We start from the raw sequence: 15,150 nt of genomic DNA on the forward strand, positions 1-15,150 counted from the left end.
TGTTGGGGACCAGTCTGGCTGCTGCGTTTTGAACGTTCTGTAGTTTCTTGAGGAGTTTCTTAGTGATGCCGGCATAGAGTGCATTGACGTAGTTGAGGATTCTGCTGATGAGTGTGTGGGTGAGCGTCTTTCTGGATTCAGTGGGAATCCTTTAGAAGGTTTTTCGAAGCAGGTAGAAGCTTGTGGAAGCATGACGAGGAGACGGCGTTGATCTGACAGTTCATTGTGAGCGAGGAATCCAGCATGATGCCGAGGTTTTGTGTGTGGTTGAGGGTGTGGGGGGTGTTCCTAGCGTGGCAGGCCACCAGCAGTCGTTCCAAGTTGCGGGGGTGGGTCCCAGTATGAGGACATAGGTCTTGTTCGAATTTAGTCTGAAGCAGCTGTCTCTCATCCAGGAGGCAACAGCCTGCATCCCGTTGTCGAAGTTGTTTCTGACGGCTGTTGGTTCATTGGTGAGGGATAGGATCAGCTGGGTGCTATCGGCGTAGGAGACTAAGTTGAGTCCGTGGTTCCTGACGATGGCTGTGAGTGGGGCCATGTAGACGTTGAAGGATGTGGAGCTCATCGAGGAACCCTGGGGCACTTCGCAGCTGATCTCTCTGGGTTCTGAGAGGAGCGGTGGTTGTCTAACTTGCTGTGTTCAGCCAGTGAGAAAGGATTGGATCCAGTCCAGGGCTTTGTCACGTAGGCCGGCATCGTGGAGTCTCGTGCTTAGGCTGCAATGGGAGACGGTGTTGAAGGCGGCAGAGAGGTCCAGAAGGATAAGGGCTGCTGTTTCGCCCCGGTTGAGGAGGGAGCAGATGTCGGTGGCGGCAAGGAGGGTGGTCTCTCTGCTGTGGTTGCTTTGGAAGCCGGATTGGAGATGTCCAGGACGTGGTTGACTTCGATAAACTCAGAGTTGGGTGTTGATGGCCTACTTGATGACCTTGACTGGAAAGGGGAGCAGGGAGATGGGTCTGAAGTTCTTGAGGTCTGTCGGGTCGGCGGATGGTTCTTCAGCAGGGGTTGATCTCGACGTGTTTTCAGTCATCGGGAAAAGTGGCAGTCTTTTGGGAGCAGTTGATGTGTGGCATAGCTCGGGCGATGGAGGTGGCAGCTCTGTGGAAGATGTGGTGCGGGCAGGTGTCCATGAGGGCTCCGAAGTAGATGCTTTTCATGGTAATGAGCATGTTGTCTACCGGCCCATCTCGCTCCTCCCCTTCGCAGCCAAAGTGGCAGAGAAAACAGTGAACAAGGAACTGACACGATTCATCGAAGAGCACACCATCCTCGACCCGTCCCAATCTGGATTCCGAAGCAACCACAGCACATGGACCGCCCTACTCGCCGCCACAGACGACATCCACACCATCCAGGACCAAGGCCACTCTGCAGCCCTCATCCTCCTCGACCTGTCTGCAGCCTTTTACACCGTCTCTCACCGAACACTGGTCAACAGACTTCACAACACCGGCATGCAAGGAAATGCACTGAACTGGATCCGCTCATTCCTCACTGGAAGAAGCCAGAGGATCAGGCTACCGCCCTACCTATCTGCCCCCACGGAAATCACCTGCAGGGTCCCACAAGGGTTATCTCTGAGCTCGACCCTCTTCAACATCTACATGGCCCCCCTCACAGCCATTGTCCAACAACACGGCCTCAACATCGTATCCTACGCCGACTACACCCAGCTCATACTCTCCTTCACCAGAGACCCCGCCACAGCAAAAATCAACTTCCAAAGAGGAACGCAAGAAGTCGCAGTCTGGATGACCAACAGCTGCCTAAAACAACGCCGAGAAGACAGAAGTCCTCGTCCTGGGAAACACCCCCTCAGCATGGAACAACACCTGGTGGCCCACCACCCTCGGAACCCCACCCACCCCCTCAGACCACGCAAAAAACCTTGGCATCGTACTCGATTCGTCACTCACTATGAACCGGCAAGTCAACGCTGTCACCTCCAGCTGCTTCCAACCCTACGCATCCTCTGCAAGACCTTCAAATGGATCCCACCCGAATCAAGGAAGACAGTCTCCCACGTACTCATCACCAGCAGATTGGACTATGGCAACAAACTCTACGCCGGCATCAACAAGTCCCTACTCCGCAAACTCCAAACAATACAGAATACCTCAGCCCGACTCGTCCTCTGCATCCCCCGGCACGAACACGTCAGTCAACACCTGCGGAGACTCCACCGGCTCCCCGTGGAGAAGAGTCCTCACTCTCTCCTACAAATGCCTGCACAACAACGGACCCAAATACCTCAACGAAAGAATAAACTTCCACGTACCCAAAAGATACCTGCGATATGCCAACCTCGTCCTAGCTGAAACCCCTCGTATTCACAGAGCCAGAGCAGGCGGAAGATCGTTCTCCCACATTGCAGCCAAGACCTGGAACAAGCTACCAGTAGAAATCAGACGCGTCCCCTCCCTGAACACCTTCAGGAAGACCCTCAAGACCTGGCTCTTCAGCGGAAGGGAGCTGCGCACCCCCCCAGCCCCTTTAGACCCTCACGGGTGAGTAACGTGCTTCATAATTCCCTGATTGATTGATTGGTAAGCGGGATCCAGTTGAGCAGCATCTGTTGGGGTGTGGTGGTGTTGGTGGAGGTGGGCGTGGTGGGAGGGTCTTGGGTGTCGAAGCTGTCGTAGATCTGCCTGATCTTTTGTTTGGAAAAGGTGCTGAGTTTGTTGCAGAGGTCTTGGGAGGGTGGAAGTCTGTGATCACGCTGTTGGGTCTGGCAAACTCCTTGACGATGACGAAGAGTCCTTTGCTGTTGTGTGCGATGGCATTGATTCTGTCTTGGCGGGCCGTTTTCTTTTGTAGTTTTGAGGAGGAGGAGGTGTGCGGTGATGACGGCTTTTGAATGCTACGTGGGCTTACGGGTTATGTTGTTCCTCCATCTCTTCTCAAGCTGTCTACAGGTGCGTCTCGACTCCTGAAGGACACGAGTGAACCAGCTGGCTTTCTTGGAGTGTTGTTTACTGGGGGCACTGTTGGGGGGTACCAGAGTGTCGGAACAGTTGGAGGTCCATCAGTGGAGGTTACGTGCTGAGATGTTGGCATCTGTAGATGTCAGCTGTGGGGTTGTGCTGAGGGAGGCGGTGAGAAGTTCTTCGGTGACCTTGTTCCAGCTTCTGCGGGGGAGGCATAGGGAGCGGTGGTGTACGGCGGGTTTGGTGAAAGCGAAGTGGTATCAGTGGTGGTTGGTCCAGAGGAGTACGGCGATATGGCTGAAGATGATGTTTTCACAGGCAGAGAAGACAGGGTCGAGCGTGTGTCCTGCTGAGTGGGTTTGAGGGGTGACTAGCTGCTTGAGTCCTGCGCTGATGAGGTTTTCCAGAATGGATGCGGTGTTCTGGGTGCTGGGGTTGTCCAGGTGAAAATTGAGGTTTCCCAGTAGAATGTAGTTGGTGGATGTGAGAGTCTGGGGTGCGATAATGTAGATGATGGCATTGGTGAAGGGCGGGAGGGGGCGAGAGGTCTGTAGACGAGGGTGCCATAGAGGGTTGTGTTGGGGTTGGTCAGGACCTGGAAGTGGAGGTGTTCCATGCTTGTTGGATCGTCTGAGTGGGTGGTCAGGCGGACGGTGTTTTTGTGGGCAATGCCTCCTCCTGGTTGGTTGGTGCAGTCCTTGCGGGTGATCTTGTATCCATTAGGGATGCCGGTGGCAATGTCTGGAGTTGAGCTGGGGTTCATCTAGGTTTCGGGGAGGAAGGCGATGTCGGGAGAGACGGAGTCAAGGAGGTCCCAGATTTCTGCAGCGTGTTTGTGGAGGGAGCGAATGTTGAGGAGTATACCACTGAGACGGACGGGTACGCTGTGGGTTGATCGGGCAGTGGGAGGAGCTGGAGTGTAGAGGTTTGTGAGGGTGCAGCGTCAGTGGTGGCGGCAAAAGAAGTGGCCATGGGTGTCGTTCGGCATCGCAAGGCGGCTGGTGGTGCTGCGTCTGGGGTTGAGGGATTGGTGGGTGGGATGTCTGAGGCCCAGGGTCCGTGGCACTGAATGCGGTCCAGGTACAGAGGAGTGTGGATGGGCTTGCCTTTGGCACACCAGCGGCATGCCCGCACAGCAGCCGTCAGTAAGTAGTGTGCGGGGGCTGGGAGGCGGGAAAGGTGGGTAGTGGGAAAGTGCCACAGGAGGGGGCGGGGCCACAGGGATTGCAGGGGTAAAGAGGCAATAAGTGCAAAAAGGTCAAGAGGTGAAAGGACAGACAAGATTCAGAGAAAGGCAGAAGAGAGAGAGACAGAGGGCAGCCCAGCAGCAGAGCAGAGACGCTCTACCAATAGACCACCAGGGATGAGGTGCAGGCAGGAGCCTGGGGGTGGAGGAGGGCCTTGAACCACTGACCAGAGTGTCAGATATGTCAAAAAAGAGGGAGATACCCTGATTCTAAGAAAAAGGGACGGGGTAACACTGTAGAAACAACAAAAGTCCCTAGTGGGAAATAAGTTTAAAAATTTTGGGCAACAATGCTCCAAGACAAAGATCAAGACTCAATATGGATCATATGCTGAAAAAGCCTACAGAGTGCAGCAAGGCTATACATCAAGTTTCTTTAAACATACAAGTATGCAGTCAATATCAATAAGGTACATTGAGGAAACGATTAATATATAAATGAATGCCTTTTAATGGGACATTGTTGGACTCTGTTATGCCCATTTTCGGCAGACCAGCATCTGCACTGGCTTCCACTGTTAGGTTGATTGTACTTATCTTGCTCCCCCCAAACAACCCAAATGTTTCTCCTCTCGTCCATCAGCCCAGACTCCTGGATGTATCCGTGCTGGTGCTGGGCTCTCTTCTTCCTCCCCATCAGAAATTGAATATCTGCGGATTGACCTGATGCGAAAAACATTGTTCTCTTCGGGGAGTCTGGCTCTTTGCACCTGTAATGATACGTGCATGACGGTGCGCTATACCCTAACGTTTTGTGAGATGGCGCAGTTGGTGCTTCTTCTTTTGCCAGACCAAGTGAGTGGTCATTTTTCTGAAGTGGTTCAGGGTGATTTTGGGGACACTACAAAACTTCTTAGATCTCTTCAGTTATCTAGAATTACATCTTGTTTGGAGGGTTAGTTCCTTTCCACGGATGGTATTGCCTGATTTTCCTGTGAACCTGATAAGGGTAGAGACCGCATAGGATGTTTTATGATGCCCTTTAACTATGGGCTCGTTCCTTTTTCCTGAACATATGTCAAGGAATTGTATGATAGCTATGGTTTGCATCTTTTGGATGCCACGCTGGATGCGTTTTTTGAACAGGACCACAGTTAAGAGATCCATCATGCTGTCCTTCCCTTCACATTTGCTGAGGTGGCATTTCGCCTATCACATTGTTGCTTTCTGTTACAGTCATGGGCCTTTATGGGGCCTGCTTTGCCCTAGTTTTGGATTGGCTATGCAATTCAAACCACATTTAGTGGCCTTATGGATGTTGAGTTTCATGCCGTTCTTTATGGACTCTGTCTATCATCTCTGTCTCTGGTGGGGCGGGGCTGGATGGGGAAATGTACTGCCCAGCTCTGCCCGGTGCTGTGTGGGGCGTTGTTCACCTTAGAGATGCTTTGGTTAGCAGGTTATCTGTATGCTGTACTTTAATGGCAAAAGGGTGGTGTGAACACTTTGTGATTTCTTTTTGTTCACCATTTGGAGACACAGGGTCACGTGCAGGACCAGGCAGGCTCTTCATCACTATTTAAAGAGCCACCAGTTGGTTTGTTGTGCTGTGTGGATTCTGTTCTTTGTCCCGCGCCATTGTTTCCAGCTTGGGCTTGGAGGGCCTCCTAGGATTTATGGTTTAGAATAGGCAGGTAGAGGTACTCAGGACAAGAACAAGTTACTTACCTTTGGTAACGATGTGTCTGGTTGATACTGGATCTACCTGCAGATTTCTCACCAACACCTGCATCCCCCTTGTGGGAGCAGAGTGCGTTTAAGAAGGGTCTATGTTCGTTTTTCTGGACTGCATTTCTGTCACGTTTGTCAGTCTCCTCTTCACCTCTGAGTGTATGGTTAAAGAGTTTGAAACTTAGTGCTGTGGTGGGGCCAGATGTGGCTCTGTGACATCACATCCGGGGCGGCACCAGTGTCGAGTGGGAGTGAGGACGCCTCTTAACAGTGCAGGAGAGCCATGCCAACTTTTCCATAACCAGCACCGGGGGAGATTCACCAGGCGAGGAATCTGCAAGTAGCTAGTGTCCACCAGAGACCGTTACAGACGTGAAGCAGTCAGTTTACAAAACTCTCCCTCAGATGCTGAAAAGTGCACATTCCGAGCCACTCCTTTTAACAATTCATTTAACGGGTCTCCAGACATCACACGATTCTAGATCCTTGCGCCCCCGGTTCGTTTCTTTCATTCCCTCCGTCACACCCCCTGTCCTGTGGTGCCACCCTGCATTTTAGTGTTCGGCTGTGGAGTCACAGACCCTGCGCCATTCATTGCTGAGTGAACGTGGTGCTTCTGTCACATACCAGGCCCTGTGGTTACAGTCCCTGTACACTGGCCTCCTTGCCCTGGGTCCTCAGTGCTTCCCCATGTTACAGTCCTTGTCGTGTGATGTCTTTGCTCTGTATTCTTGGTGCGTCAACACTTTACTGCCACATTCTGTAGTCGGAGCTCTCGGGCTACGGTAGCTTTGCTTTGTAGCTTGTTTCACATTAACATAACATTCTGTGATCAGTCATCCTCAGTGACATCGAAACTTCTTTCTTAGGACCGAGGCGGAAGCAGAAAGAGATCCGGGCATCCAGAATGAAGTTCTGCGAGGGAAGAGACCAGGGCCAGTAGAGGTGAGTCGATGAGGCGGCCTTTCAGATGCCTCGCGCCAGCCGCGAGACCGCATTCACAGAGTCACAGAGACCGAGTAGAGGTAGAATGTGTTCAACACCTTCTGTTGTTATATTCACATGAGTTTGCACTCAATGTAACTGGTTTTAGTTGGTTTTGGCAAGTGGATTACCCTGTGCTCCCTTCATTTCACTGCAGATGCAAAGATGCGGGTAGATCCATTCATTTAAAATGTGGTTTATCCCTATGTATTTTCTTTAACCGGTTTTTGAATTTCGAGTTTTGGTAGTTTTTTTCCTTGGTTGTCTCTAAAACTGCAAGCTTTTAGTTTGTTAGTTATGTTTTGGCTTGTATATAACAACATGGCAGAACATGTTGTAACATAACATGCATGTTGTATGTGAAGGTCTTGTAATCCTAGTTTTCCATCATAGTTATTCTCTGTTAATCATAAACATCTCGCCCCTGTCTTCCCTTGAACCTAAAATATAGTTTAAGTGAAGATTTCAGTATATCCATTTTCTCTCTCGCTGACGTCCAAAAACGAATGGCCTGCCTGGTTCCCGTTGGCGGGACAGGACTGGGCTGCTTTTGGAATTCGTAAGGGCGCAGTTTTCAGTCTGTTATAGCCAAAGTGCAGGCACTCCATTTGTCGCTTTGGTTTTTCAATTGAAAATGCTATTTTGAAGTGGAGCTTTCAGTCAAATGTATTTTAATATAACATATTTGATGTAAATAAGCTGCTTCAAATCTTGTCATGTAGGCATGTTTTTTCTGTAATATCTAGATAGCAACATTATTTACAGTTGCGTTCTCACTCAACCGCTCATTCTACTGTTAATGATTTCAGAAGGAATGCCTGTGGAAAAAACTAGGAATACAGCTAGTAGCTTTTGCTCCCTTCTAGAGAGGGGTGATATCGCCTTAATGGTTTTAGTAAAATAATGACTTTCTACCTATAAAATAAATACAATGTCCATTTTGTGGCACGGCACAGAGCCCAATAGTGTATAGGTTCAAGGCTTTGCAACAACCAAAGCTGAATACTGGCAACTGACTCGAATGTAAGATCTTTTCAGTATAGAAAAACCATACTAGGATTGCATGCCAGCGTTTTCCAAGAGTCCCGATTGAACTCCCCCTTAAATCTCTGTACGCTGTTCAGATTTTCTTAAGGAAGCTCGAGGCTGTAGGTGCAAATGTTTAATGAAAAAATGATTCTTGCTCTGGGACTAAATACCTAGAGAAAGCGATCACTGCACCGCCATTTCAGTGTTTTCCTTCAAGACATCCTTGTCCAGAGCCATCACCTAGACTTCGCCTAAGTGATTGTCCTGTCAGACCCGAGTCATCCCGTACTTAATCACCTTTGTGAAGTTCTGTGTTGTAACGTCACACCAACATGCAGACGAGTAAACCACTGCTAATGGACCGGTAAAAACAGATTAACGAGAGCAGGTGGGGAGAAAGAACCTGGGTGGGGAAACCATGCTGGTGGTGGAAGCAACACAGACGGTGGAATCGCAGAGGGCGGGGCAGCAGTACAAGAGTGGGGGAAGCAGCATGGGGGTGTATGGGGTAGAAACACGGAAGGCGCAGGTGGGGAGCAGCATCACGGAGGGCACAAGTAGGGAAGCAAACGAAGACAGAGCAACATGGAAGAGGGTTGGATGCGAACGAAGAAAAGCGAGCTCAATGTGGTGTTAAAGCATACTAGAGAGCGACTCAAAGGGCGAGGCTGTACACAAGGGAAAGCATAAGAAAGCGGCTCGAAGGATAAGCTGTGGAAAATTACATTTCTACAGTGTTATGAAAGAATGTGGTGAAAGAAGCGGGCAAAGACGCTGAAGGGTAAAAACGCATGCACTCGTGTAATGCTAAAGTGGTTTTAAGGTTGTAAAATTATGATAGTGTCAACGGGAAGAAATTAAATGTGCACATAGAAGCATAGGAAAGGCCCTAGATGCAACGGTTCAACACTGATCGTGCTCAGGAGAGCCAGTAGAAGGGTGAACCTGTATAAAATTATGAACACACTTGGAGCGACTTAAAGAAAAATTTGTTGAAAGTTGAACTTTTATAATGTTGTGAAAAGATATGTTTTGAGAGGAGTGGGAAAATACATAGCACGGGGAGAAAATGCCTACACTCTCATGAAGTGCTTTTAGAAATGGAAAAAAACTTCCCAAAAAGTAGACACTTGTGGAAGGATAAAAGCAGCCAGTCAGAAAGATGGTTAACGGTGTACTCCGTGGGAGGGACAAAGACTAGGTGGACGGGCTAAAACAAATAAAACCATTGAATAGAAAAAAAAAAAAAATAAGATTGACAAAACAAAAAAACAATGGAAAGCAGTGGGTGGAGTTGCTTTCCAGGTCCGTAATCAACCTGTTCCCAGTAAGTCTTTTTTAACTAGACAGCTGTGCTGTTTGTCAGACTACGACCTAAAAAGGAAGGTGCACATGGGGTGCTCTCTCAACCACAGGCCTCCTTTGGGTCACACTCCATATCAAGAGAAGGTCTCAGTACACATGCTACTTACTACCGATTTGCCCTCTTGGTATGGGGACTTTGAGGCAGGGGTGCACGCTTTCTAGAGCCATCCAAGGGACCTTTCTCCATCCTAACAATTATTCTTAGGAAGTACTCCGAGTCAGAAGCATGAGGTGGTTGTCCAATGCAGTCTGGTGGTATAGCTGGAAGTTTGATTATACCCAACTCTCCAAGATGGTGGACCTGCATATGCTTTTTTTTTCTAACTACTTTATAGCTGCACACAAGTTGACAAATTTATGCTATAACATTTAAGACTCCGGGGAGCAGAGCATACCTATACTGGCGCTATATGGTACAGGCAACAGGTCTTGTACTTCATCTGTGGTGAGACTGAAGTGAACTTTAAAGTTTTGTTTAGGGAGTTCCCTGTGCCATGCTAAAATCAGACCATTATACAGTAGCCTAGAATGAATATAATGGACCCTGCCGCAAGCAATGAAAATGCCCACTTGACTGCTGACTGGGTAGTAAAATACAGCAATTATCAGAGTTCCGTGGGCCCGGTGCCACTGCACCTGCTGCACAAATGGTAGTTACCTACGCATCTGCCATTAGAACTGAAAGAAAGAGAGAGAGAGAGAGAGATATATGAAGAAGAGGTAGTGATGTAGAGCGTGCACATAGGTGGAGGGTTTGCCCTGCTCCATGTGAACCACATCTCTACTGCCTCTAAGTGTGCTGGAGGACGCAGGTTTAAGAGCATTAATGGGTTTCATTGAACCTGAAATCTATGTGCATGAGAGAGGGGCCGTGACCTCGATACTTCAGGAGTGCTGGCATTATTTTTGTTATTTTATATAGCTTGGAGGCATCAGAGTGCTTTACAATAGAGCCGAAACATACAAACTGATCATCCAAAGATACTTCCTCGGAGGAGTAAGCGCCAGGATGCTCGGAGGGAGGGTGATCCACGTTCTTGTGACACTACCGGAGAAACATTGGTTCCTGTAACGCTCCCAGGTGAAGGTGGTGGGGGTTCCAGGACAAGGGATTCTTGATTCATGATTGGTGCCTGAAATTTTCAGTGTCTCAGTTAGATAAGAGGGTGAAGAGGAGTGAACTGCTATGGTCCATTTCCCTACAAAAAGCTCAATGTTACCTCACTATTAAGCATTCCCTTTGGTCGAACTATGAAAAGTACACCTACATTCGGCATTCCCAGTAACATTGAAATAGCCATCTTCAACATCTGGAAAATCATATTCCAAGTGAACGATAAGATCTTGGCCAGGGTTAACAATATCTTTCCCACTCTCGGACCCTTCCCTTCTGACTCACATACTACCCCATCTGGACCCTCCCCCTAATACTCTACTCCCTCCACCACAAACCCCCTAACACATCGCAGCCTCGACTATCCCATCCCCCAACGCATCTTCAACCAGTTACAACACCTCCTACACTCCCTCCCGCCTTCATTCCCCAGTTTCACCCAACCACCTGCCTTGCATTATCCAGACAGCTTCTCGTACTCGATGTGCCTTCACCACAATACCACCTGTCTACCTACCAGTCACGTAAAAAAACAACCTCCCTCAACTCTCTTCACCTCTCACACAATTTGTGTGTTAACTCCCATCCCATGAACATGCCTCCTCTTTAATAAAGTGTCTGCGCTGGGGGAAGGCAACACGAAAAACGCTAATTGATGGACGGAAAACTGCATTACAGCTTTTAAAATGACAACCCTTGATCTCAAATATATGTTGTTTTCTAAAGTTGAGCGTATGCGCTTTGCAGCAAAAGCAACCGACATGTGTTTAATGCATGTGTGCACAAAAGGCAGGTCCACGGTGTGCTGGCCTTTGGTTCCGCTTGACATGCAACGAATCTGTAACACCCTAGACCCACCCCTGGAACTGTAATCTCTCGGTGACTTATTCAAATGTTGTATCGTAAAGTAGATCGCGCGCCCACGGGTACGGAACAGACAGCAAAAATGGGCATGAAATAACAGTAAATGTCACTGCCAAACTGTGCAGTCCCTTCAGCATTATCCTACAACCACCAACATTTTTCCCACTCTATGGCCACCGCCATTCACTCCTACAGATGCCACACAGCCGCCCTTCTCAAATCACGACACCACACCAGCAGTGCCTTACTTCCTTCATCATCGCCACGCCCCACTGCCTTCTCCACCTCGCTGCCACCAGCACCCACTGCCGGCCACCTATGACACCGCCACTCCACGCCCACCAACAGCATCTCAAAACCCGCTGTCACCAGCACCGTCCTCCCATCAACACCTCCAGTCCAACAATCCCACACTGGCATTGGCATCGCCGCTATTACACGCTCACCACCCCATCACCAAGCGAGGCAACCTGAAAAACACAACAATCAGTGTTTGACAATTTAACAAACTCGGTAAACTGCCGACAACTACAGTGAGGCTAGCTGGAATACGTGGAGTCCGTATTTCATAGACATACACGTATCAAAGGTTGGCTGAACTGAGTGTGCCACTGACATGAATAAATGTAGATGTGAAGAAAAAAAACTTGTCTCTTCGAGCAGTTACCGACCCAGGAATGTGGTGCTCTGGCGCAGCGATAACAAGCACGCGAATGGTGTACACGCGCACCACAGCATGACCTGTGGTTTTAATTATCGCGCCTGTGTCTGGGCACGATAATTGAAACCACATGGCGGCGGTGTGGGTAACCGACACCAATAGGCCATGGGCGGAGCAATGCGCCTGCCTTTGGCCAATTGCGTGCAGTCTTTGTTAAAAAGACGCACGCAAAGGCCAATAGCGTGGGGCAAAATGAAAAGCACACACACGAGCGTGTGCGATTCCTAGGTCAGTTTTGAAACCCTCTACAAGAAGTCTCTCGCGGTGCGAGCAGTGTTGCGTACTGTAACACTAGGCGCGAGACCTAAAAACTACTTAAGTGACCTGCTGCTCTATAGACAACTGGGACCTTCAAAGGGCAGTTCTACAAACTGAAAGTATGTCTGAGCCATGCACGGTGTAAAGCTTAGCCAAAAAACGGAGCTCTACTGTGAAGGAGGGGAAACCGGTACAAGTGTGATTTGAAGTAATTCTAAGCTGCATTGTGCCTTTGTTTTTAACTTGATGAAGTAACTTGTTGATAAAGTGGCTTTCATATATTTCAACCGTTTTTACTGCTAACTATGTAACGTGGTTATTGTTAAACTATTAACCTATGCAAACAGTTTAAAATGTTTTTTTTTATTTTTATTTTTTTTAACTAAATTTACATGCTTGATTTAGAGAGGAAATATCCTCCAGTTAGGCCAAGTCCTCCTTTGGACCGAAATTTACTCCATAGTTGATGGCTTAAAGCTCCAGGAAGAAATGTTACATTTTATTCCTCTCCTTTGAGGCCACAGAGTCAACTAGAAGAGAAGCAGGTTTTAGAAGATGGCACAGTTTATCCAGATTTTTATAGCAGTAGCCATTCTTGGGGTCATTTTAATTTTCTTCTTCAGATGAGTTGAGAATTTAATGTGAACACTGTAATTTTGCATTCTGTTTATTTTCAGAATTATGTTCTGTGAAAGGATCCCTTCTTACCCGTGATGATTAGCAGACATAGAGATTGAGATAGAAGAAAGGAATTCAACTTCCTTTCAGTTCAAAGGGGAATCAGTTTCCAAACACAACATCTCTATTGTTGCGTGCCCTGCTTCTAGGTCGGTGTCTCCAACGAGTGGCTCGCGAGCTACCAGTGGCTCTCCAGCTCCCTGCCAGTGGCTCTCCAGCTCCCTGCCAGTGGCTCTCCAGCTCCCTGCCAGTGGCTCTCCAGCTCCCTGCCAGTGGCTCTCCAGCTCCCTGCCAGTGGCTCTCCAGCTCCCTGTCAGTGGCTCTCCAGCTCCCTGTCAGTGGCTCTCCAGCTCCCTGTCAGTAGCACTCCACCGCCCTGTCGGTGGCTCTCCAGCTCCCTGTCAGTAGCTCTCCTTTGCTTGGTTGAATCATTGTATGTAGACTTTATTGTGAAGGAAAATGCATGTATTTTCAGTACTTATAAGGTGGTGTTTGGAGAAAAAAATGGTTGAATTTTGAAAATCTATTTAAAGCTATTATTTGAGTTGGAGAGATTTATTACTCACATTATTACCTTGGTGCAAGAGGCGCTGTAGCTACTGCTGTTATGTATTATCCAGTTAGAGGCATTCCAAATTGATAATTCTTTTTACTTATTTGCTGGCGGCCCTGCCTAATGCACTGTTGTGATCACTGCTGACAATCTTGGATGGGGTGGTCACTGTTCCATCACCAATATTAGTAGCTCAGGATGATTTTCATTGAATATTAGTAGCTCTTGTTACAGAAAAGGTTGCCGACCTCTAGTACTAATAGAAAACTCCAGATTGGTTGCCATTAAAGACAAAGGCAGCAGTGCTCTTGAACCTTATCTGTGACAGATTTGAAAAGCTATTACCTGGAAGTAATTACAGGAGCTGTGCAGAGATTACTTTATGGATGCATGACCCAGGCCTGATATGCAGGAAGGGTGTGTGGCCTGAAGAAATGTATTTGCTCGAAGGTTTGATACTTTATTAACTTTCCATTTATTGGTAATGCTTTGAAGTCTGCTCATCATATTGACTCAGTGGAAGTTTTACTTTACTAGCCTGTAGCCTTTTTATATAAATTCAGTATGAAGCCATGCTGTCCTCCCTTGTTAGTCACTCATCTCTTAAGTAATCCTCTAGATGGGAATATCAAGAGCTGCGTAGTGTTATACTTTCTTTGCGATGTTGTTGTATTGGTTCAATAAAACATGATCATGATTATTGAGGAGTAATGCAAAGTTTTGTTTTTGAATACTATATTTAATAAATGTTTTGTAAACATAATATATTTGATTGTAAAATGCTGTGGAACAAATAAGGTCCAGGCCATAAAAAACCTACAACATGAATATAAAATGTTGGCTACCCACCATAATTCTCCATAGCTACCACTGACAACCCCAGGACTCCAAGTAAAGACATTGCACCTTTTTTACAGGAACATCATTTCCACCAATGAAAACATGTTTACAGCTTTAAGATTCGCTTCACAGAACTGGACATAACACATGTTATGTGACTTTTTCCACTAGGTGTATAATTCAGATGGCACTCTGGATGTTAGTGGCTGAATGTTAGCTGTCTTTATTTGATTATATGGTTGCAAGCATTTGACCGTGTTCCACAGGATGTTAGTGGTCACCTCTGCAACCCAGAGTTTATTTGTGGCCATCAGGGTGTTGCTGTCTAGAAGTACCTGATCTGTGTCGCCTCTAAATGCTGTGAGCCCACCCGGGCCTTTCTTACCACTGACAGCAGTGTCCCACCATTTGTCCCTTGTTGACAATTTCCAACTCTCCATGGCTACTGGTGGTCATGGTGTTATCTTCTCATCCATTGGTGGCAGTGACCAATCCTTAATTGCCTCTCATGACAGTGTCCGTGTCTGTATGACCCTGCCAGCAGTATGCTTTTCTGATGCTTCCTATTTGCAGTGTCCATCACCTTGTGGCTCCTGGTGGCCGTACCCTTCCTCCTGTTTTCTCCGGTGTTCTTCCTGGTGCTTGGTCCACTGTGCTTTTGTCCCATGCTGCCCCTGTGACAGCGTTTATTCATGACAGGACTCTGTGTTGGTGTCTTTTCCTGTATGGGCCGAGCCCATGGTGGCAGTGTGCTTTTCTGATGGTCCGATATACTAAATGCTCCAGTCTCTGGGCACCGCATTTGTGCCGTTATTGTTGGTGGACCTGTTCACTCTTCAGTAATTTTACTTGTTATTTGTTTGTGTACTTGCTAGCTCTGCAGTAATTCAGTGTAATATA

The 15,150-nt window shown here is 47.8% G+C and overlaps 1 protein-coding gene across 2 annotated transcripts in view; it reads left to right on the top strand.

Moving 5' to 3' along the window:
• The window catches only part of RECQL5 (RecQ like helicase 5), a 669,413-nt gene that overhangs the window by 595,203 nt on the left and 59,060 nt on the right, over nt 1–15,150 (top strand). For both annotated transcript variants that reach the window (XM_085616996.1, XM_085616997.1), the window contains exon 16: nt 6,714–6,789. In XM_085616996.1, the coding sequence (XP_085473122.1) occupies nt 6,714–6,789 (76 nt within the window). The remainder of the gene's footprint in view (nt 1–6,713; nt 6,790–15,150) is intronic.

This window comes from Triturus cristatus, chromosome 7 (genome assembly GCF_964204655.1).
Source record: "Triturus cristatus chromosome 7, aTriCri1.1, whole genome shotgun sequence".
NCBI lineage: Eukaryota > Metazoa > Chordata > Amphibia > Caudata > Salamandridae > Triturus > Triturus cristatus.